The sequence below is a fragment of the Nymphaea colorata genome, chromosome 3 (assembly GCF_008831285.2).
Source record: "Nymphaea colorata isolate Beijing-Zhang1983 chromosome 3, ASM883128v2, whole genome shotgun sequence".
Classification (NCBI taxonomy): domain Eukaryota; kingdom Viridiplantae; phylum Streptophyta; class Magnoliopsida; order Nymphaeales; family Nymphaeaceae; genus Nymphaea; species Nymphaea colorata.
Window position 1 is genome coordinate 22562221 of NC_045140.1, and position 23562 is coordinate 22585782.

The 23562-nt window shown below is 41.1% G+C and overlaps 4 protein-coding genes across 4 annotated transcripts; all 4 read right to left on the reverse strand.

The window, feature by feature from the left end:
• Window positions 1-4681: 4681 nt before the first annotated feature.
• Window positions 4682-6617, reverse strand: LOC116250088 (3-oxo-Delta(4,5)-steroid 5-beta-reductase). The gene is given in 4 exon segments (XM_031623465.2): window positions 4682-6043; window positions 6046-6159; window positions 6162-6219; window positions 6512-6617. Coding segments are annotated over 4 exon segments (1170 nt in total). The 5' UTR covers window positions 6551-6617; the 3' UTR covers window positions 4682-5084.
• A 2124-nt stretch (window positions 6618-8741) lies between these two features.
• Window positions 8742-12611, reverse strand: LOC116250087 (pentatricopeptide repeat-containing protein At5g02860). The gene has a single exon (XM_031623464.2). It carries the CDS (start codon window positions 12399-12401, stop codon window positions 10044-10046), a length of 2358 nt encoding a protein of 785 aa, XP_031479324.1. The 5' UTR covers window positions 12402-12611; the 3' UTR covers window positions 8742-10043.
• A 2330-nt stretch (window positions 12612-14941) lies between these two features.
• On the reverse strand, window positions 14942-18596 carry LOC116250399 (uncharacterized). Its single transcript, XM_031624026.2, has 3 exons — window positions 17580-18596; window positions 16196-16886; window positions 14942-15171 (listed from the first exon to the last, which is right to left on the reverse strand). Exons 1-3 carry the CDS (start codon window positions 18594-18596, stop codon window positions 14942-14944), a joined length of 1938 nt encoding a protein of 645 aa, XP_031479886.2.
• Window positions 18597-20913: 2317 nt separating this feature from the next.
• LOC116251141 (protein TRI1-like) lies at window positions 20914-23562 on the reverse strand. The gene is made up of 2 exons (XM_031625230.2): window positions 23076-23562; window positions 20914-21392 (listed from the first exon to the last, which is right to left on the reverse strand). The coding sequence occupies exons 1-2, from the start codon at window positions 23379-23381 to the stop codon at window positions 21273-21275; spliced, it is 426 nt and encodes a 141-aa protein (XP_031481090.1). The 5' UTR covers window positions 23382-23562; the 3' UTR covers window positions 20914-21272.

The window sequence follows — 23562 nt, forward strand, 5'->3', positions numbered from 1 at the left end:
CTTATTTATAAGCCCTTGAAGATCTATCACAATCTTCAATACGAGACTAAATTTCTGAGGTCTTATAGTTAAGCTTGGTTGGAAGAGGTCTATAACTCATAATGAATAGCCCAACTTTTGAGGACTAAGCATGGTTAGGGTACAGTTAACTGAGGCATAGACATGGTTTACAATGGATGAATCCTAGTTTGATTTAGGTGATTGGTTGGCCTATTCAAGCATATCAATGAGGGCTTTTGAAATGCAAATTAGGTAAACATGAAATTTAGTAAATTCTCTAGGAAAATCATGGATGCAGATGTGTCTTACTTAGATTCTTAATGAAGTCAAGGTTGCTTCTATTTATAACTTTGAAGTAGAGTAACTAATATGTCATAAGTCAAGTTATTGACCTACACCCTACATGATGCATCTAATAATAATAAACTGGATGTTTTCTAACAAAACACCAAGTTTGCAAATCAAATCATTTAGTAGTTAGTAAATCTATGGCTCTAACAGAACAGGCATGGAAGCAGAAAAGAAATGTGCCTCAACTTGACTTGCAGAATAGCAGACAAGCCTACCAAAAATTTTTGGATCAAGGTAAAGCAAAAATATGGAGATTTTTCATCAATAACCACTGGAGGAGAACGATGTCAAGGAGTCAAGAGAGCAAGTGAAAAGTTAACGACCAGCCAGATTGCAATTATCCAGAACTGACATCAGTGTAGAGAATGGAAATATACTTCTAAGTTCACAACTTTATAAAGTATGATGGTGAAGACCAGAAAAGAATTCCCCACTTCCCACATTTTAAATTTTCTTTGGTTTTTCTGAAGAAAATCTCAAGAAAAATTTGACAACTAAATGGTGTATGAAATACCTAAAATATGAGAGGATATAAATGCTAAAGGGAAAAAAGAACATTTTATTTGGTTGACGCTGTAGATATTAAAAAAATCAAAATTTCGAAATATCTTAGTTCCCTTGGTACCTTCTAGGCACAAAAGGATGGCTCGGAATGATTGTCACAAATAATGGGTGTCTTTTGGAAAGATCATGTTAGAAATGGCGAAATAAGGCAAAGGCATGAATTCAATTTTGGTAGTGAGTAAATATTACCAAAAGGAAAATATAATGAAAATGTGCGTTTTTACTATGATATTGTCAAGAGCATTTCCCCAAAAATTAGAAATATTTTAAAGTTGGACAAAACATACAAAATATTAGCGTATCCATCGTTGTTCTAAACGCTAGTCTAGATAATAGTAATAAAAGTTAGCATGGTGATCACCAACTATTTGCTAAGAGAAGATAAAACAAAATGATGCATCAAAAGTTTGTTGATCTTGATATCCATTAAGACAAAATATTAGCGTATCCATCGTTGTTCTAAACGCTAGTCTAGATAATAGTAATAAAAGTTAGCATGGTGATCACCAACTATTTCCTAAGAGAAGAAAAAATGAAATGATGCATCAAAAGTCTGTTGATCTTAATATCCATTAAGACAGCTATAGCTTCAGCTGATCATACCTGGCAATTCCCAGTGACAATCAAGAATCTAAAAGCTTATCGATTTTGTTTTTTGTTTTTCAACCAGCAGTAGGAGAAGCACCGTCTGTGCATCACGAGTATGGACTGACAACGGTGAGAAACATCACCGTATAGCTTCTGTGGACAAAAATATCACAACTATAGATCTGTACCGGTGACTTAGAGGGCCGCTATAGTATCTTATTCGTTATCATTTTTATATGTTTTTTTTATTTATGACTTGGAAAAAAGAAAAGAAAAAAAATCTCCAAATTAACTATTTTCTCAAGAAGACATGCTTTCAATTGGCAATTGGCGAGAAAAGTTTTTTCTTGCTTGGTTTAAGCGGCCTGTGGCAGATGGCATAAGTTACATTAAGTTTCAATTCTATCGGATGTCTTCAAGGTGACCCATAATTTCATGAGTTGGGGTGCTTTTGATGGGCCGAAGAGTTCCTTGGCTCTACTTCCGTCAGAATGTTTTGTGACTCCAAACAGAAAACCAAATGAATCTCTCTAGTATGACCTTTTTCTCTGAATTTCAGGGCAAAAAAATGTGAAACAAATGAACTCCACTCTGTTCGTTGTGCTCTTGTAACCTTCATCCTTAGGCAACGTTAACACTTTGTTAATGCAGTAATTATTAACAATCTGAATGGTTTTACTGGTGATTAGCGTATAACATAATAACACTGTATCTCCGATTCTCTAAATGCTTAAATGCCCATGGTGATACGACGAATGATAGATTCACACCTCACTGTAACTCTTGGTTGAAGCCAAGAGGCATGAAAAATTGCTGCAAAACAAATGCAGAAAGCCATCCTCCGCTTGCTCACAAAGAGAGCACCAGCTCGGAATTAGAACCAATCCGTGAGAGAGAGGATCAAGAGAAACCTCCATCTACTCTATGTCAACGCCTAAAAAATGGGAATCGAACATCAGATGTGTCTCTCCCTAGCTGCACAACCAACTACATTCTACTAAAAGAATCTGAATTTTTATGCGGAAATTTTGCTTTTTCATCTTTTGGTGAAACATGAAAATGGTCTTGTTGTTCAACATACATGCATGTGTGTGTTCATGTAATTTTGTTTTCATGCATGGTTATCTGCAAGCAGGTTGGGTTGCGGTTTAATTGCACAGATCTTGTGTGATTATCGCATTGCGTTTGACAGATCGATTTTTTGAGTTTCGTCAGACAAGATTTTCAAGAATGGTTACACAAAATTGATTTCTAGAACGAAATTGAATGAAGTTAGTTCAATTGCATTGCATTCAACGAATTAGATTTACCATATCTTATCTTTTGGATGTTCATAAATTAATGTAGATTACTCCAGTATAAGCAAAAGGAAATAATATCGGCTTTTAATCTCAATCAAAATCTTATGTGAATGAACTTTTAAGCAAACGAATCTAAATACTGGTGATGGTCACCACCTATAGGTTTCCAAGGTGAGATCATCACCGGTATAGCTTTCGTGGCAGATCCATACCCTGACTTGCTATACATGTGGGTGAGTCACTGGTATATCCAGGGAGTACCGGTGATTGCAATCACCGGTGGAGGAGTCACCGTAAAAGAGCAATGGAGTGAGTTGCATGCACTGTTAGATGCACACAACCCATATATGGCGTAAGGGCAGGAGGGACATTTCTATAATTTTTTAAAAGAATGTTCATCTGTCTATTTTTTTAATTTTTTTTTATTTTTCTCTTTGCAAAAGTTTTCTTTTTCTGTATGAAATGAGGTCATTTCATCATTTAACCATACTGTTGTACACTATAACACATATTCGGAGATGGGTTCCCAATATTCTCCTAATATGTCTATGTGATGTATATATTGGTGAACACAATTATAATTTAGCAAAAAAGGGACATGACCTTCGTACAAAATTTGATCTAATGGCAATGCTAGTTAATGAACCTCTAACACCTCGACCCAAAACTAAATCCATGGTTCCACAGACCTTAACCAGGCAAGTAGTATGTGGAGAAAAGGGTTTAAACAAAACCATAGCAAAGTAGTATGTGGGGAAAAGGGTTTAAACAAACCATAGTAAATGGCGTAAACGAGTTTAGGCTTTACAGCCGTCATGAATTCCGTTCGAAAACTCAACTGCGAGGCAAATTTAAGCCACTCAAACGCTTGAGACACGTAAAAGCTTGAATTCACCAAGCGCACAGATAGATGTGCTCCTATGCACATCTTCCACTTCATCAACAGCTCAACTAAGGTATATGAATGAAGTCTTTGTTTTTTGATGTGTCGAGAAAAACTTGGCCCTGCATTAGCAAAATGGCAATTTTACTATTGATCGAACAATTGAAGGTTTTTCAAAAGAACACCACGCTTTTCATTCTCTTCCAGAAAGATTTCATATAAAAGTTTAACTCGAGATTGCTTGTAAACTCGGTAAATTCAAAAGTTCTAATGGAAGCACAGTTTTCATGGTCATGGGCAATAGGGTCTTCAATTTCCCCAAAACAAGAGACCCAGCTCAACTCCAAATTTTGGCAGTAAGGAAAATTCAGAAACTATGAGTCTCCAAAATGAGTGTTTACTCTCCAAAATTGAAACTCACTTTATTTTCGGTTCTTTTTTTTCATAACGAACCATAAAAATCGAGATCAGGTCGCCGTCCGTTGGAGTCGCCCAACAACATGGGCCACTGATCTCCATTGCCTGGCAAGTTGTGTCGCTAAAATCCTCCTCGAATGGGCGACCTTTTAAGGTAAAAGGGGTGGGCAACTGGATCCTGATTCCAAACCATAATTAAAGATGTAAACTGCAGGTTTGAAATTGATAAACCCTAAGTTGAGAATCATGTTCCATATAATTTGGGAAGACATCTCATAGCCTGGAACAAGAACTACCATTCAAGTTGCAACTCTCAATTTGATTACATGGATGATTTGCATATTCCAAATAATGTACTTCTTATGTAGACCCTTAGGCTTTTGAACCTTGAAATCACATCCATACGGTTTGCTTTGTGAGATACAAAGCTCAAATATGGGTCGCCATCCATGCCGGAACGGATTCGGTCGGGACTTTAGAAATACTTGGGAATGTGCTTCAGGAGATCATGATCAGTGAGCTATATATATATATATATATTATACAGATATATGAGTTCAATGAGTACCAATAACGACAATAACATGTCCTTTTATTAAAAAGAATCTATAACAAGAAAGGAACAAGAAAGGCAATCAAAATTGTTCAGCAAGAGAACCTCTGAACATTTACGGGATGGAATCGATTCAAAGCTTCAGACTGATCTGAGACGACACATTTGTTACATACATACACACCAAGCATGCATAAGCTTCAAATTTTTCGTGGAGAAAACACCAATAATACAAGGTATCCGATTCACAATTCATGTTTTCCTTTTTTTCCCTCCACACTACCATGAATTCAAGAGACCATCTTATTTGCCTGAAAAAAGGAAGAAAACAAAAATAATAAGAAAGAACACTACAGTCTATAGATTACTTTCTACCAGGAAATTCCTGGGACAACCAGACAGGCTCACTGACCTGGTCTGCCAAGCCTCAAGGCACGATCCTGTAGGCTTTCATCTTGTCGATCCACGAGGTGAAGCATTTGAAGGTGTTCCTGAATCCTAAGAAACCGTGCTCCTTGCTTTTGTTCATGCTGTAGATCACCGGAAAGTCATTGCCGAGCACCAGATCGACGAACCACCAAGTACCCACCTCGTTGAACTTAGTAGGCCTGAGCTCGTTCGCCTTCACGATCTCTTCCCACACCTCTTCCTTTCCCTTCATCTCCTCCTCCACGCTGAACCCGCCGTCGCGTTCCGGCCCGACCGCTTCCATCCCGAACTGCTCCGCCAGCAACGGCCACAGTTGCTTCCAGCGGAAGACGTCGCCGTTGCTGCAGTTGAAGGCCTCGTTCTTGGCGTAAGGATCGACGGCAGCCCAGATCTGTTGCTCCGCGATCAGGTCGGCGTCTGATGCATCCACGTAGCCCTCCCACATCGCTCGGCTACCCGGAAACGGAAGGGAGCTGGAGCCCTCGTGCTTGCGTACCGTGGCGTAGACACAGAGCGACCCGATGAGGCTCATCTGGCTCACCGGCGAAAACCCGAGGATCGTCGTGGGGCGATGGACGGACCACGTGAGCCCTTCGCGCTTGCCGACGGCCTCGAAGAGGATGTCCTCCTGCGTGTAGTAGAAGTTTGGGCAGGGCAGGCGGGCGAGGTCCTCGTGAAAGGGCGGCTCGTGGGGAACGAGGCCGTCGATCTTCTCAAAGGGGCCGAAGTAATGCTTCCCGCCGGTTTGGAGACAGATGTGCTGAAGCCCAGGCGCGTTCGGGATGAGCGCGTCGAGCACGTTACGGAGCATCCGGCCGTTCAGCTCGCAGTTCTCGGCCTCCGACCACCTGTTCGTCCAGCAGACATAGAACAGATGAGTCACGTCCGTGAGAGGCGACAGCTTCGCGGTGGTATCTTCCGCGTCGGCGACGTCGCACTGTATGTACTCGATGGGTTGTCTGCACTCCAGTCGGGCCGCGGCCGCCTGCCGACCCCGTAGACCTTCCACGGACCGCCCGGCGTGTCAGAGAGGGGGAGGATCTCGGCGAGGCTGTTGCCCACGATCCCCGTGACCCGATCACGAGCCCCACGCTCTGGAATTTCGTGGGCACCTCCTCCTCCTCGCTCCTCTTCTGCAACATGAATGGAACTACAAAATATTAGAGAATCGGGGAAGAAACCATAGGAAAATGGAAGATCGACGGTTTTCATTGCTCCTTCATACATTTCAAAACCAAGAAAGATAAATTGCCAATTGGGAGAGGGAAATTAGGAGAAACAGAATCGATGGCCTTCGTTTTTCTTTGCTCTGCGATTCGTAAGACGGAACAAAGGAACACATCAAAAAGAACCAGAAAGGTGAAGGAAGAAAGCCATCGATGGAAGAACTCGTTGGTCTTTCTTCTTCTACCTCATTGCGCTTACCCTCACGGCACCGATCGCTCCTGCCCACCACAAACTCATCCTCACTCCGATCTCGATTCCTCCGGCGTGTAGAGCGAGAGAGGGAGCGACAGAGAGAAAGAGAGAGAGAGATAGAGATGACGTGCTTAACCAACCTTACGCACACCTTGATGATTTCTTCAGAATGAGAATGACGAAGTTAACCCCCACGCCGGCCGAGTGTATTCTTCTGCTAAGGGAGGAATGCATGAGCCAAGAAGCATGGACGGAGGGTAGTTAAGTCATCCAGTAAGTTTTGGCAATACGTGTCCTTTGCTGTCTGCGCTACCCGTCCAGTCTGAGTTGGAATGACAGATATACGTAACTCGCACATCGTGAAACTGCTAGAGAAGATAAAAAGAACCTTTTGAGCAAAAGCTCGCATGCATGAACACGAACAGGAAACTTAGCAGTTCAAGGTCGGACAAGAAATAAAACAATATCACATTCTGTGTTCATGTACATGAAGAATTCATTTATATGAAAAAGGGAAAAGGAAGATGAAATTTGATTTGCCTTAATGAAATTTTATTTATCTACAAAGGGAAGGGTATCATCATTTTTTTAAGTGACACTTCTACATGATGCCTGCAGCATCATCTCAACCTACTGTTCTCCTCATTTCTTTTCCCATCTATAAGCTAGGACCTTGGACCACCTCCCTCCAGTCATCCCATTTATGCTAGAGGGTTATGATAGGAGTAGTGACAGTCGGTGGCTACCAACAACAACCTCGTATACTTACGAAGAAAAAAAGGTCCTTTCTTGATTTAGATCGATGAACGCATTGATCATAAGCCTTATACATATCGATAAGAAACCAGATCTTGGCATCACAAATTATGGGACAGACCAGAAAATTCAGAAGAATCCATTAGTCTGCTTAGGGCAGGTAAAGTTAGGATATATATATAACACACACACACAGTCGACCTTACATTATACTCGAACTTCATGTAGAAAATTTCATGGTTTCGCATTTTTATTAGCAGAATAGCGCAAAGAGAAACATATGCAACTTGGGTCCCATGTTTATGTCATTCAAAAGATCCTTCTTTCTTTACTTTATTCTTACTTCGGAAAAGTCCACACTATATCTATAGATACTATGAATCAATCAGGTGGGAGAGAGAGAGAGGGAGGGGTAAATGAAAGTTTCGACAAGAAAACCAAGGGTAAATCCCGACCACCACGCCTTAAGACATAGCATCAGCGGTAAAATTTTGTTCAAACTCCCCTTGTCTGTGACCATAGAACGAGAGATGCGAACAATCGCTTTCGTTCCAGAATTTGCGTTTCATGAACTGTACAAGAAACACGGAGATATAATAATACAAAGGATGCCACTTCAGCGGTCACCCAACTTTCTAATATTTCTCCAATCCAATACAAAGCATTAGCAGAATACAAGAATTCTGCTTCCAATCGGTTGCTTACTTTCAGTTTTTTCTGACAATGAAAGGCTAATTAGATTGCAACATTAACAAGTTACCTTTCTGCAGTGGTCATCAACAAATAAATAGAAATATAAACATGAACCTACCAGTCAAAGTAGCCGTGATGACGACCGATGGATGGCGCAATAAGAGCAAAAACAGTGCTCAAATTTGGTTGGTGAAAATGAGATTAAGTCCTACTTGGTTGTGAAGATAAGGAATAGACACGAAGTTAACAATTAACGTTGACAACTCCACCTGTACGAGAAAGCATATCAGATAGATCATAAATCATAGTTACTAGGCTCCTGGCGGTGCGCAGCAGGCTTGTGTAGGCATAAACTTTCTGAAAGCCACCAGCATCTGAGGAACTGTTCTGATGGAAGGACTGCAAGATGTAAGAGCAACCTACCCTTCGCTGAGAAACTGCATACCTTATCAAACATGGAGGAACAGTCACATGGATATCATCTTTGAGCGCCGGCATCTTTCACATGTGATTGAGAAGAATTGACAATTCCAAAACTTCTGATCTGGTCATTAAGTTCAACTTTAGAGCTCTTTAAGAATTTTCTTTATCCAAACTTGAAAATTCCAAAATGCCCCTGTTGGAGATTATATTTCAAAAATAGACGCTCTCAGGCAAAGAAGCATACTACCTTCTCTTTGAGCATGCGGTCCTGGAGATGCACTGAGTTGTGAACTCCAAATGCGAGTAAAAGTCGCGGGAATTCCTGATGGAACCACACCAAATAACATTTTTATATTGCTACTTTTTTGCAGAAAGGAAAAGATGAATAAATATCACCAACAAGGATACAAACATAAGTCAGCCAAATCTGTGGACATTATTAATGATTATTCATATACATATTTGCCGACATTCCCTGTTCATTTTTCAATCACAGTATGAAACCTATAAGATAAAAAGCTGGGAACCAACAAAATATATCCACCAATGAGATGCATCCCCTCATTATGTGTAATGAACACTACATAATATGACAATTTATCCTAATGGATATGCAAGGGAAAAACACCTCTATAATGTTGACATCACCAACCATCCAAGTGCCACAAATGAATGCACCAAGAAAAGTACTCCAGATCATGACATTTAGAAACAGTATTAGGTTCACTAACTATATATCACAAAATTTTCTGCAAAAAACAAAAGTTATTTGGATTTCAGATGCACAATTATTTGGATTGAAACTTTAGAAAGCAATTAATATGCCAGAACGAACAGCATTCTATAACTTGAGCTCCAAGGATGATAAACATGGAAAGAAAATTTTGATATTTGAGAGGCAATGTTGGCAGTTAAACCTCAGAAGGATCCAAATACAAGTCCTCTTGCAGGAGAGCCCCAGACCTCACTGATTATCAAAATTAACCAAAAGAGCAAGATAAGACCCGTAAAGACAAATACACACTAGAAGGTTTTCAATGTTCCATGTGCCAATTTAATTAAAATGAATGTAAATATCAAAGTCCGATGCACCATGTCTAGCACAACAGAAACATAAATAGAAATTGTTTTCAACAGGTAAATTGAAAATAAGATTATAACACAGGTAAAATCAATATTACACATCTCGACCACAACCCTTTAGCCCTAGCAACAAAAAAGAAACAAATTCATAACAAGCGATACATTTAACATTATCCAGAACAAGGCAATAGCAAAGAGAGATCAACAGAAAAAAGATAAACTAATTTAAGAGATGGTCAGAAATCAGATTTTACAACAAATTTGTATTAGCTTCTTGCTTATTTACAAAAATCAAACATCTTAACAGGAAAGCAGGGATCAGACTCTTTTTCTCGCTTTTGTCCCTTTCAAAAACCATGTCTCATGTCAGACATGCACATTTCTGCTGAAATGTTAATTCAACCTATGAATATCTATACAGGCTGTACACTTGAGATGTCAATCCAGTAAATAATCATAGAACCAGAACAAATCCTATAACCATCCACTTGTTATTTATGCACTGCCTCGCGAAATCCAACCATGTTGATCCTGCCAGGCACATAATATGAACTTCCATAAGTTTGCAGATGATAGTTTGTGCTTAACGACTTCTTATCCTTCCAGAGAGTCGGGATTCTTCATCCTTTGAGATATGTGGATCAAGTTTCCGAAGGTTCGATACAAATGCTTCTGCCTCTTCTTTTCTTCCCTGTTTGCAATAACCATCGACAATTGAATTGTACGTTGCCTGATTTGGCTTACACCCACACTTTGCCATGTACCGAACAACTTCTATTGCTTCCACAAACATCGATTGAGATACATAACTGGAAATGAATGTATTATAAGTAACTACATCAGGGCTAATCCCCACAGCATTCATTTCTGAGAGGATGCGGGAAGCATCTCTCAAATGCCCCTCCCGACTGTAAGCATATATAACAGTATTATAAGATATAAGATCTGGCTTTCGGCCTTTTGCTTGAATTTCTCTGAGAATTTCCTCTGATCTTGTGTAATTTCCAATCCTACTGTACATGTACATTAAGGTATTGTACGTTGTCAAGCTTGGAGTGAATCCACTTTCCTTTATGAAATTCAAGATTTCATTTGCTTTTGCCAACATGCGCCTTCTACCATAAATTGAGATCATTGCATTTAGAGTAACTAAATCTGGCAAGCAGCCTCGTCTCCGTAACTCCAAGAAAGCCCGCTCTGCTTCAACAAGGAGGTCACTCTTGCTGTTGACCAGAACAAGGGTTTTTAGAAGCACACAATGTGGTGGAACGACCCCAGAATATATTTCATCGGCAAGGGCACACATCCGATCTAACTGCTTGGCGTTTGCATAAGCATGGAGCAATGAGCAGTACGTAAGTTCATTAGGTTTACATCTTCCATCCTGCATCTCAGCTAGGATCGTCTCAGCCTGTTTCCAAAGCCCTCCACGACCCAATGCTGCCAATACTGCATTGTAAGTGGAAAGGTCAGGACCTATACCAGCAGTTAGCATTCTTCTATATATCACCATAGCCTGATCAAACAGCCCACATCTACTATATGCACTAATCAAAGTATTAAAGGTCTCCCTCTCTGGGATAAATCCAGCTTTCTTCATCTCCTTGAACACTCCTGACACTTCCAAGTGCATCCCATTCTGTCCAAACACAGCCAACAATGTATTCCATGTTACTACATCTGGCGTATATCCATAAGACCTCAGCTCTTCAAAAACCTTCATCATCTCACCAAACTTTCCTCTGTTCCCGTGCATCTTGAGGAGAGCATTGAAAGTACAAAGATTTGGCTTGCATCCCACATTCTTCATCTCCTCGAAAATTCTCGTTGCAGATTCATCTTTGCCACTCTTTTCGAAACCCGACAAGAGAGTTGTGTAAGTAAAAACATCTGGGTTGATTCCCTTAGTTTCCATTTGGCTCTTGAGCTCCATAGCCTCATCAAGAAGACCATCTCTAGCATGAGCAGAGATAAGAGAATTGTACGTCACAATTGTTGGCGGAAACCCATTATCTTCCATCTCCTTCAACACATCCAAAGCTTCCTTATGCTTCCTGCACTTCCCGTAAACGTCCAACAGCGCATTATATGTTACTTTATCTGGCGAAAAACCCATTGATTTCATCTCCTTGAAGAATCCGGCAGCCTCTTCGTGCAGAGAACCACGACGGCAGGCGCTAATTAGAGTATTATATGAATAAGGATCAGGGGAAATCCCATCATTCTTCATTGAATTGAACAAGGAAAGCGTCCTATTCCACGGCATCCCCATCTTGCCATACACATTAAGCATCACATTATACGTTATTAGCGTAGGCCTACATCCAATGTCATTCATCTTCTCAAACAAAGAGACTGCATCCCTATACCTACCGTTCCTAGAGCAAGCAGTAATCAAAGAAGTGAAGGCATAGACATCCAGGACAAATCCATCTCTCTCCAAGCTATCAACCAACGAAAACGCATCAGCAATGCGACCATGGCTACCAAGAATGCGAATCAGCACCGCAAGCGAACGACCGTTAACACTAAAATTCTCAAGTTTCCTCGCCCATTCGTACAATTTGAGAGCGGTTTCCCATTTTTTGTGAAACCCCAACGACTTTATCATTCCCACAAGGTCTCCCTCGACGAATTCGCCCATACCCACATCGAGAAATCCGTCGAAATCTACGTCTTCACACTCAAGAAGGGTTCTGAGCATTTTCTTACCATTTGGGGAAACACCATCGTCGCTCCACGGCTTCCCTCGATTAGAGTCATCGCACTTCCCGAGCCGGGACCTTCTGGTTGTGGGAAGAGGTTGGTTAGTCTCGAGAAGGAGATGCTTCAACACAGGGGACAACGAAGAAGAGCTCGATTGGTTGGTGGACTCGCTGAAGACTGGTTTTGATGGAGGGGGACCGGGTAATAAGAGGGGAAGAGCGAGCCTCTCAGTCATTTTTATGTGAAGATGAAGATGGTGACGATCGAACAGTGGTCTCCCCCAAAGAGCAAGGTATATGGTCTAAAAGATATCGATTCTGTAATCAAGAGAGCAAGAGAGCGGAACAGAAAAGGAAGGGCGCTGAAACCCCCACGATTGCGTCGCGGTTTTGCAGCCGTGACATAAACATCGCTGATATTTCAAACAATATGGTCACTTAGATGGTCACTTGTTCAACGTATATCTACTCTGTTTAGCAATTCTCGCTTCATATATTGAAAATGAGTAAGGGCCTTGCGCCGCAAACTGGCTTAGTCGAAGGACAACCGATGAATATTTCTATAAAATTTATTAAATCACATCTTATCCGTTTCTTGTACCTGTAACTCGCTGTTTCACAAAGTTGTGACCTTCTGAACAGATAGAAATCCCAAACTGATCGTTGGACTTGAATAGAAATCCAAATCTGATGGTTGGACTTGACTCTGAATCCGGCAAGTGAGTTGGATCTGGTACAAAAAGACAGAATGGATGGAAAACCATATCTAGATAATGAGCCTATCATAATCTTCAGGACCCATACTCAAGAATCATGAATCAGATCCAGATTGTAAATCCAACCAAGTCTGATCTAGTTAACTGGGCTGGCAATGGACAAGAGAAACTAACCAATCAGACATTGTTTGGTCGAATTCATCAAAGGTGAAGCCTTGATCTGCCTGCAAACTCATTATGGATGAGTTCTTAGGAGAAGCTTATCAAATGCTGACCATGTGCCGTTCCATTTCCTTAAAGCGTTTCGATTTTAAAATTTATCGTTTCATAAAATAAGGTGAACGAGTTTCTGCCACTTGCAGGACGAGAAACATCAGTACTACGAGAACCAGCGTGAGCCTCTGATCATTGTAACAAATTGCTATTTTGGCAACAACTTTTGATAAAAATGAATGATGTATGTATATATATATTGGCAAACTTATGTAGTAAAAAGGAGATGAAGTACATGTCGAACTAATATTTCATACGAACCTTGTGAATAAAAGTAATAAGCCGTGTTTGTTTCGTTTACAAGCTCTAACTTTAATTGTCTTTTAATTATGAGGATGAGCCTTGGAGTAGGGGTGAACAACGAGTAGAGCTCGAAATCGTTAAAGCTCCGTTCATGAATGAGTTCGAGCCAAGTCATTTGCTTAACGAATTAAATTCGAGTTCATAAGTCGACTTGTTCAAATAATCGAGTTGAATTCGAGCTCAACATGTAACTGCCGAGTCGAGCCTAAATTTGTCAAACTTTAATCAAATCGATATATTCAAACAAGTTTACGAGTTTATCGAACCTTAATCGAGTCGAGGTTGAGCTTAACACGTAACGATGAATATCAATTTTATTCAAACGAGTTTGCCGAGCCTTAATTGAGTTGAGCTCGAGCTCAACACAGAACTACCCAGTCGAGCTCGTGCTGCTTTCGTCGAGCTATTATCGAGCTTGAGTCGAGTTGAGCTTGAGGTTTCATTAGTCGAGCCGAGCTCAAGCTGATTGAACTCGGGCTCGACTCGGCTCGGCTCATATTCACCCCTACCTCGGAGGTATATGCAAGCAACTGACCTACACAAATCATTTATTTACATATTAAATGCCACATAGGGTGGAACTTTTTTTTTTTGATGGGGTAGAATAGTATTGTCAAAATTTGTATAAGGATCAAACAATATTTTTCACATATGCCAAATCAAAATTTTTAAAAACTAATTTCAAAATGTTAAGAGAGGGCCTCCTTCCCTCTGCTCTTCCCGCAAAAACTTAGTCGTTCACTATAGATGCCTCTCTAGCATTAATTTTTTAAAGGGTGCATAAATTTTTGATTCTACCACCCTGTCAACCCGTTTATTTTAGAAGTTCATCTTATTCACACCTGAGAAATCAATCAATTGGAGACAGAATTTCTTTGATCCAAGATCCACCAGACCCCGTTAATCCAATATTAAGATTCAAACTAAAAAAGATAGAGACTGCGTATTGCACTTAAGAGATTGTTTAGCACCTGTTGAGTGAAACTATTTGAAAAATTGAAACATATTTATGAAACCATGTAACATAGTATTTCATGATAGAATTTATTAGAAAGTAACAATACGGCCCCAAAGATATTTGTCGAAAATTCACAATCAAGTATGTCTGATCAAACTTTAGATAAGAGACAACTCGCGTCGCGGGCATCTCCATCAAAGGTGGACGGGACGAAGTTATGGTCTGTGAGAACCAGACCCTACCCGATCACGTCCAAAACTTGGCCCGACCCATTTACACCAGGTTGTGGTTCCATGCACGCGTGTCGGCAAACTAAGTCGACACCTCGCCATTAAATCGGGGAGAACACGGGCGACCACTCGCCGATTTTTTGATAAAATAAAATACAGAAAAAAAAAGCTTCCCGAAAGGACGAAAGTACCATCATTACGCCTCAAGTGAAGAGACCATGAGAACGGCCCAACAGGGGATAATTTAGTCATAAAAAGTCGTTCGGGCATTGTCCCCGGTTCCCGCTCCGAGCCACTCAAAAGAACGCATCCCCATCATGCGCCACGCTGCGTGCGAGCATCCTTACTGCAACATTCCCCTTCGCCATTCTCCGCTTTCTGTAGCTCCACGTTCTCCGTCCTCCTCCGCTCTTATTTCTCTTGTCGTCGTCGTCTTCTTCTTCTTCTTCTTCTTCTTCTTCAGAACGAGAAGAGGAGGAAGAAGAAGACTCCTCGTGGATGGTAGGAAGTGGGAAACATGGTTTTCCTGCATGCAATCTTTCCACTGTTAGATTAGTTAAAGAGGCGTGGTAGAGTGAGTATTGACATAGTATGCTCATTTAGTTCACTTTCTATGAGTGCTCCCTTATTATCCTGAGGTGCACTGCCAGGGTCCCCTCGTTATGGTTTTCATAATGGACAATGTGGACGAGAGCTGATCTCTCTCTTTTTTTTCTTTTTTTTTTTGGTTCTTTTTTCGAGTACATAACAATGAGAGAGATCATCTGAGTTGTCCGATTTTACGGACGGGCGGTCAAAAAACATGTTTCATGGGAGAAATGCAAGCATCGAGAAATTTTTAAACCTTTAAAGCAGAGAAGTTGTTCTTGGGGATCCGGGCAGAGCAAGAAACAGAGAGAAACAAGGAAAGAGCAAAGTGACGAAGAATTTCTTACATGGATAGAGAAGAAAAAGCAAATTGCATGAACAAACATATTTTCCCACTTCAACTTAACTATATTCCCCTCTGTACGATCAAATGATTTAGATGGAAAAAGGATAAAGAAAGTATGTAAACTGATAAAGAACGGAGTATGTATTTTTTGTCACGTTGTTTTGTGTTGCCACACGTTTCATGATTTATTAATATTCCTGTCTCACTGTTACCCAGATTTATTGATGCTCCTGTAAATAAATTTAGGCGGTACCTCCATATTTTATTATTTACTGCTTACATATGTGCCAGCGAACACCACGAAGAGTCGCAGACATTAATTCTACGCAAACATTCTTTTCTCAATGTCATAGCATGCTATTCAAGCAATCTAAAGGATCATGTGTGGTCTCATTATGCTCCATAAAAGCAACACCACTATCTCTAAGATGGATGACTAATGAGCTTGAGGAGAGAGGGCTAACTAGCGACCACCTTGGAGCTCGGACTCATGGATGCAGCTCAAGAATGAGGCTGAGCTATAGAGAATGTTTGATTCATTCCTCTGATACTGGAATGCAGAAGAGGAAAGCAAAATTTAACACATGTATTTAGAATCATGGAGAAAAAGAATTACCATGGAGATCATCACCACTCTTGCTGGTATTCAGATATCTCTTCCTGGCTCGATAAAAAATCCACGTGGCATTCATCTGCTTACTGATCATGCGTGCAGCATAATGTGGAACTCTTACACTCTTCCCATCCTTACTTGCAGGGCCACCATTAACGTACATCATGCAGTCCGTGAGGCTTTCCTTAGAGCAGCCGAGCATGTCATAGGCCTGAGACCTCCTCCACAGGCTCTTGGCGTGAGAGTTCACAGGGCTGGAGAGGCACAGAGCACGCGTCGTGTCCCTAACCGCGGCAATGGCTTCCCCTAGCATGAGGTGACACTGGGCTCTGTTACTGTAGAGGACGACCCTATCCTTCCTCATGATCAGAGGGCACACCTCCAGTGCCTCTGTGTACTTCAGGACAGCACCATGGTAGTCCCCAGTTGTGAACTTGGCATTCCCTTGCAGCTTTCTTGCTGATGATAGGGCTCTTCTTGCTTGTAACTCAGCAGCAGCTAAAGTTTTTTCCTTGCTTCTTTGGAGTGTAGCTGTGTGAATCCATTGAATGAATCTTTGAGCAGTGGGGGATAGAGCTGTGTTGCCCTTCTCTTTAAGGAGGGCGTTGGTGATGGCTTCCCCGACTTGTTGTCTGTGCCCGAGTGTTTTCAACTCGACCAAGTCTGCTAGGACCTCAATGACTGCATCTATGACCTACCAAAGAATGGTGGTTCTGCTAAAGTTTAGGAAAAAATCGAAAGTTTGTGAAGCAGAAACTTGATTCTGCTGATTGGCATTTCAGACTAAAAAAATTAAAAATTCAGGTACTTGCATCATCATGTACACATGCTCATGCATTCTTACATGCAAAATGCTGGTGAAGATGGCAGTCTATCATGAAGAGACTCTTGGCAAGCATATAAGTTTTTGATATTTGTGCACATTACGGTGAGATTAATTCGCATTGATGTGTTTAATTGTGCCAGATTTCAACCATAGAATGATGTACTGCCATAAGAATCCTACGCACCTGGCTCAGTGGGTTGAATTAAGATTAAGCTTCCAAATTAAAGGATGGAAAGGGCAAGATATTTACAATACATATCTCTTGCTAAAAAGACTGAAGCCACGGAAAGGATCTCTATTATGGACGAGGGAGAGGCGCTATGGCTGTTTCCAAGAGAAAAACTGAAACAGGATAAACATTCGCCTTGTTAACAGGAAAATTTATAAAACTCAACTATTTCCAGCTCATCTGAAAGAAAAAGAGAAAGGACCAATGGTGCTCAATAAAAGTTAACCACTTGCATTTTAGTCCCCTACAAGATCATTTTGCGTTACTTAGATCTTGATAATATGATGCTCGAGAAAAAGAAAAACCTGTAAAGGACGGTTTGGTAGGCTAACCTTTACTTTTACGTGGTGATCTTGTATCAACAACAGTAGACAATCAATGGCCATATATTGCCAATCGCCCGAAGACCTTGACAGATTGCAGAGAGCACTCAATACCTCTCGGCATCCCGCAATGCGGTTTCTTCCTAAAGCTTTATAGCATAGAATTCTCATGAGCCCGATGCCAGCGGATGAATTCTCACTGGTGATTCCTCCCCACATCCCACAGATATCCCTTAAAAACTCATCTTGCAGTATGAGACCGAGTCCTCTCTCCTTGCTAGCAAAACAATTCAGAAGATGCAGAGACCAGCACTGCATTTGGCTTGCCCATTCCTCTGCCTTCTTGTTCTCCATCCCCTCATCACCTAACCCTCTCGTCAGCAAGTCGCTCTGATAACTAAGCCTCCTCTCCTTCATGATGAACTCCACATACACCACGTCAACAGACCCAGAGGCAACCTCCATAGCCAACCTCACTATCTTTTCTACCTCTTCATCTTCACTTCCAACTGATTCAAATGTCTTGTCATAGCTAGCAAGGTGACCTAGTGCCCTCACAGCTACTCTCTGCTCTACCCAACTCAAACTTCCTTTCATGAGTTCCACCAAAGGAGGGATCACACCTGCTCTTACTGCCTCTTCTGCAAATTCCTCCATGTTCATGGTGTAAGATCCTATGATATGGGCAGCATAATAAGGAATATAGACATTCTGTCCACTATGAAGCCATTCTTTGTCATTAAGGGCCCTCTCAATCAGCTGAGACATAGAGTGGAAGATGCCAAACATTGGGAATTCAGGATCGTCAGGCTGTTTCATGGCTATGCTCCAGAGACTGCTCAGGACCAGCACTAGATCTGGATCATCATTGTGGGCCACCTCCTTGAAGTACTTGGAAAACGCTGCCATTCTCTTACATGGGTTGCTTTCCTTCATGGCGCACAAGAAGCATGAACCTGCAGTGCATTGCCACTTGCTCATGGTTTCTGTTGTTGGTGTTCTTCTTATCCGTGCTGTTTCCTTCATGTCTGTAAATGCAGGGCAGCTCCAGGGAAACCAGGAGGGTTTAAGGGTAAGCAGATTTTTTCTGAAGCGGAGGTTATTAAAGTTTAAACTTTGAATAATATGAAAGTGGGGATCATTATTTCAAAAAGCTTAACCTTTACCTAACCTCGTGTGAAAGATGTAAAGAAGTAAGCAGCCTTTAAGGGCTAAAGCAGGACTAAGTATGTATAGCTGGTAGGTCTGTCGTTTGTTGCAGAGAGAGGTTGAGGTAGAGAGCTAGCGGCGCATGAACAACTGGGATGTTTTTAAATTTACAGCTTTTTGACGAGATTGCATGCCATGGCTGCTGTTTGGCATGCTTGCAATATGTTGAGGGATTCATCTCAAGAAGAGGACTAGAATAACCCCCTGGTTCTGCAGAACTCGTGGGAAAAAATGGAAAGGGAAGTACATTGTTTTTTTTTTTGGTAAAAACACTGTAAAACAATACCAAGATCATAAAATCCTTTAAAAAATAAAATCCAAATAAAAAAGCCACAGAAATTACGTTAGCAAAGGCTGGACAACTGTTCAACTTGCTTCCATTGTTTGCAAAAAAAGAACGATACATGCTGGTCGTTACTGTGATGCATTCTGAGTCTATGAAGTGAAGGGGGAAAGGAGGGGCCGGTGAGCGTCATTTTACCGATTGCTTTGGAGATTGGGATCGGAAACGCCAGTAATGAATGATATTATATGTACTAAATAAAGTAAGGATGTCATGTGGCTCAAAGCACGTTCCCTTTTAACTTTGCGGCTGTGAATATAATATTAACGCATTCGTTGAACAACTAGAGAAACAGCCTCATGGCCAGCTTAGGGCTGATTATGATTCGTTACCATGTAAAGAAAAAAAAACTGGAAAGCAAAAAGCCGCTGTTCCCAATGCCGCGGGGCTCATGATGGCCGGCTTATGCGTACTTTGCAACCTGACACTTGTTCCCCTCCAAAATCTCTTCAGTGCCTCTCTGGGTACTTCACCGATTATTTGTTTATGAACACACTCTCTCTCTCTTTCCCTCTCTCTGTTATTTTTAAACACGATTTTTCACTCCCCAGAAGCCAATATCGCATGCCGGAAAATTGGGTTTTCTTTTCAGGAACAAATTGGACAATATCCACGCATTCCTCAATGATTATTTCAATTCGAAGCTGTTTATTTTTGAAAATGGCCTCGTTGCAGAGGTCCCCAATCTTCCAAAACATCACTGTAAGTGACATATGAGTTCGTATATGGTTCTAAAGTCTGCCACAGTTGAATGATATGATCCACATCATTCGGCGGTCGAAAAGGATGATGATCGAAAAACTTGCAGAGTCGGTCCCAAGTTGCAGTCACTTCGGCGAAAGGGCGGTTCCGTTTCTTCTTGCTCTTAGCACAAGACGCATCTACAAAGAAATCGAAGACCCCGCTTCTTGAGGCGATCGGGAGTTAACAAACGACACCGCACACGAAAATAAAGGGTAAACGAAGCCTCCTAGGATAGCAGACCGATTGCTGATCACCTTAATTGCAACCTCACCAGCTTCCTTCACTGAAGAAACTCTTCAGTTGCTGCCCAAATAAAAACTGTCTGGCTCAGTCGCGTTCCACATTTGGGTACGCATAAGATCATTTGCACTTCCAGGCAACTGCATCAACAAGGATTTAGGTTTACACCATTCAACAACCTTGACATCTTTTTTATAGCCCTGATGAATATTTACTTGGTTGGTTGAGGAAGATTTCAATAGGTCTTGCTTTTTCTAGACAAAGATTTCAGTCCTTTGTTAGGGAGTAATGAAGTTGAAATCTTAAGATCAAGATGCCGATATCTCAAGTCACATTTACTTTATTTTCCATGTCCCAAGGTCAGGTCGAATTTTGAAACATCATTCAGATCCGTAGATTTAAGATCAGACCTCCTTTGAATCCATGGCTTTTTGTATATGACATTGCTATGGATTCGAGATTCATGCTATCCAGATCCCCTGTCTAGTCCACTTCTTTTCACATAAACTGATCTACGTCTGCCTAAACCCAGGTTGCCTGCACATATATTTAGTGAGGTTGCGCTAAAAGGTTTCCACATTTCTCGCTATACTGAATCAGATTCCAAACGGACCTCAAAGGAATATTGCTTACCTTAAGCACGATCAGTTGCAACAGTAACATGATTGTAAATGAATCTATGTAGATCACCTATCCCCGACGAGGATTAGACCTCCAAGCACACTATCTAATCACCGAAATGTAAAAGAGAATGCCCTTAATTTTAAGGCTTTAATATAACAAAAACCTAGCCAAAATATAAAAACATTAACTGAATTGCTTCCCTCATTAATCATATAACCAAGTTAATGCAGCCACTGAAGATTGGTTGCAGCAAAAGTACCACATAGAAAAAGGGGGTGCGATCCCAGTGGAGTGTTTCAAACTGGGGCCATCCGTTAACAACAACTGCGAACTGTCCCAAGCTGCGAGGCAAAGAGAGATGGAGAGATGCAAAAGCACACATTTTTTGCATAAGACAACAGGTTGAACAAGAAACCATAACATGAACCAGCAACTTTCACAACCATATATATATCACCATCATCCGAAGATCAAACCATGTAAAAACGTTCACTTTCATATTCGACTTTTTTACTTGCATATCATTGCTTAGGATCTGCAGTTTACTTTAAAAAGTGGGGATTGATTAGTCCAGCGATCTCCAGAAAGCCGACCCGCTCTTTACCCCCCAAAACTTTCCTCAGCTTCTCATCACAAATGATGATTTTCTTGTTATCAGGGTCCTGAAGCGATAAGAAAATATAATTAAAAATCACAATAAAGTTTCATAGAGAAGGTGTCAGCTTCTTCTGCAGTTTTACAAGACAAACAGCAAATTAAGAATTTTATATAATGAAATAACAGGTGACAGGTCATCTTCTCAAGCTCAACTTGCCAGTTGCTGAAATGATGACCATCCCAGATTCAAAACCTCCAACAGATGAGGCTTGCATAAGAAATCCATCATAAGAGTGAGACCCATCAAATGTACACATTGGTGGACTTATACCTGTCTTTTCCTATGTTAATGCAGTTTATCAGCCATTCCAACAGATTATACCCTGCTGAAGAGCAAGTTGGTGTACTGAGACTACATAATCAGTTCGGTAGGTGGTGAATAACATCACATGAAAAGCCCCAGTAGAATCATGACCACTAGAAAAAAGAGTTTTCTCCACTTAGAACATCATCAATAAGACAAGTTGGTCCGAAGAGAAGCAACAGTAAACATACCAACATACCTGCAGTCTGCAGAGAATGTAACGACCTCTAGTTGTCCACTAAGTCTATTAGGCTGACAATCACATGACTCTATTTTGTTTTTGCTCAATGTCAACCTCACGAGTTTATGAACAATAACAGGGGCTTTTGCACATTATAACTATTTTTCAACACCAACTGTCATATAGGAAACATAATACAAGCAAAAGAAAAGTATAAGCAGCAGTCTAATTGGACATCGTCAGGATAATTTAGCAGCTAGGCAGCCAAAGCAAAGGCAAGAACCAACAATACACTAAACACCTGACAAAGTATCTCGTAAACAATGAATAATATCCCACATAACAACTGAAATGGTTGCAAAAACAACAATTAGCGCAGAAAAATGCCTATACAAATAAGCTTAAGCTCACTGAAATGAGCTAGAAGAAAAGGTGCAATTTCTCCAAAAAACTGTAGCGCATCCAATAAAAGAAAATGGTTGCAAAGGAAAAGCTGTTAGCAAAAGCGGTGGTTGTGAGACATCAGAGCAAGCATTGCAACATCTTTAAGCATGAAAACCCATGCGGTGGAAAAGCTCGACATTTGACAACGTACACCAAAATAGGCTCTGAGAAAGCTAGAAGTTTCATGTCAAATACACGAACGTGTTTCCACTGAAATGCTCAGATAATAGACTAGAACGCTAAACATACCTAATCCACCAGAAATCATACAGATACAAATATAGGTTCAACCTTGAAAAGAAAAACCCAGAAACAGAGCATCAAGCAATACAAAGATTCATGCATGCCTTAGGCTCGCATAGGAACGAGACAACAGAAAAAGCAAACCCCGTCAAGAAAATCGTGATAAATCATAAGCCAATGCTGCAACTACAATGACTGATGTACATCTCCCAATATCACAACTCAATGTTTATATTGATGTCTACCTGCTCCATGAGTGCTTCATCTCTACATATTAAAAACCACCAAAGCATTTGTACCCACCAAGAGACATGAGAAACAAGCGCAAATGCAAAATGAATAACCAGAGCCAAGCTCCAAACATAACAGCGGAATAGAAAGACAAACAAAAAATCGTCCATGGGTTTCATTTATAACCACGAAACAAACACCAAACGATTAGAGAACAAGAAGAAACACGAAAAGAAGCAAGCAAACTAATTCAACAACTCAAGTGTGTCAATCCCATTTTTGCACCTGAAGATTATTCTCCTTAATATAGGCCCAAATCTGTTTGAGTGCCTGCGTTCGCGGGATTTCGGGGACACCAACAAGCTCCTGCAGAGCTGAGGAGATGAGGCATGGTTTGCTGATGCCGCGAGGTTCTCTCTTTGCGGCGGTGGCTGTGGTCGTCGACTTGGATGCCGCGGCGTAGGAGATGCCGCTACGACGGCAGGAGGTGGAACGAAGGGGAAGGACGCTCAGATTACTGGAGAGGGTAGTGCAGGAGGAAGGAGGAACAAGGAGGGTCGGCCATCGACATCCAAAAGAGAGGGTCGCCATCGTCTTATGCTCCTTTCTTCTCCCTTTCCAGTTCCCTCTCTCTGTTTCCAGGTACTAAAAGGAGCAGGTTCTATGGCTACCAACAATCCCCGCCCAGTTCGAAGATTTTTGAGCTAAGAAACAGAGTCTACAGAGCAGAGCGCCACCTTTCCCCTCCCCTGAAAACGTTTTTAAGGGAAAT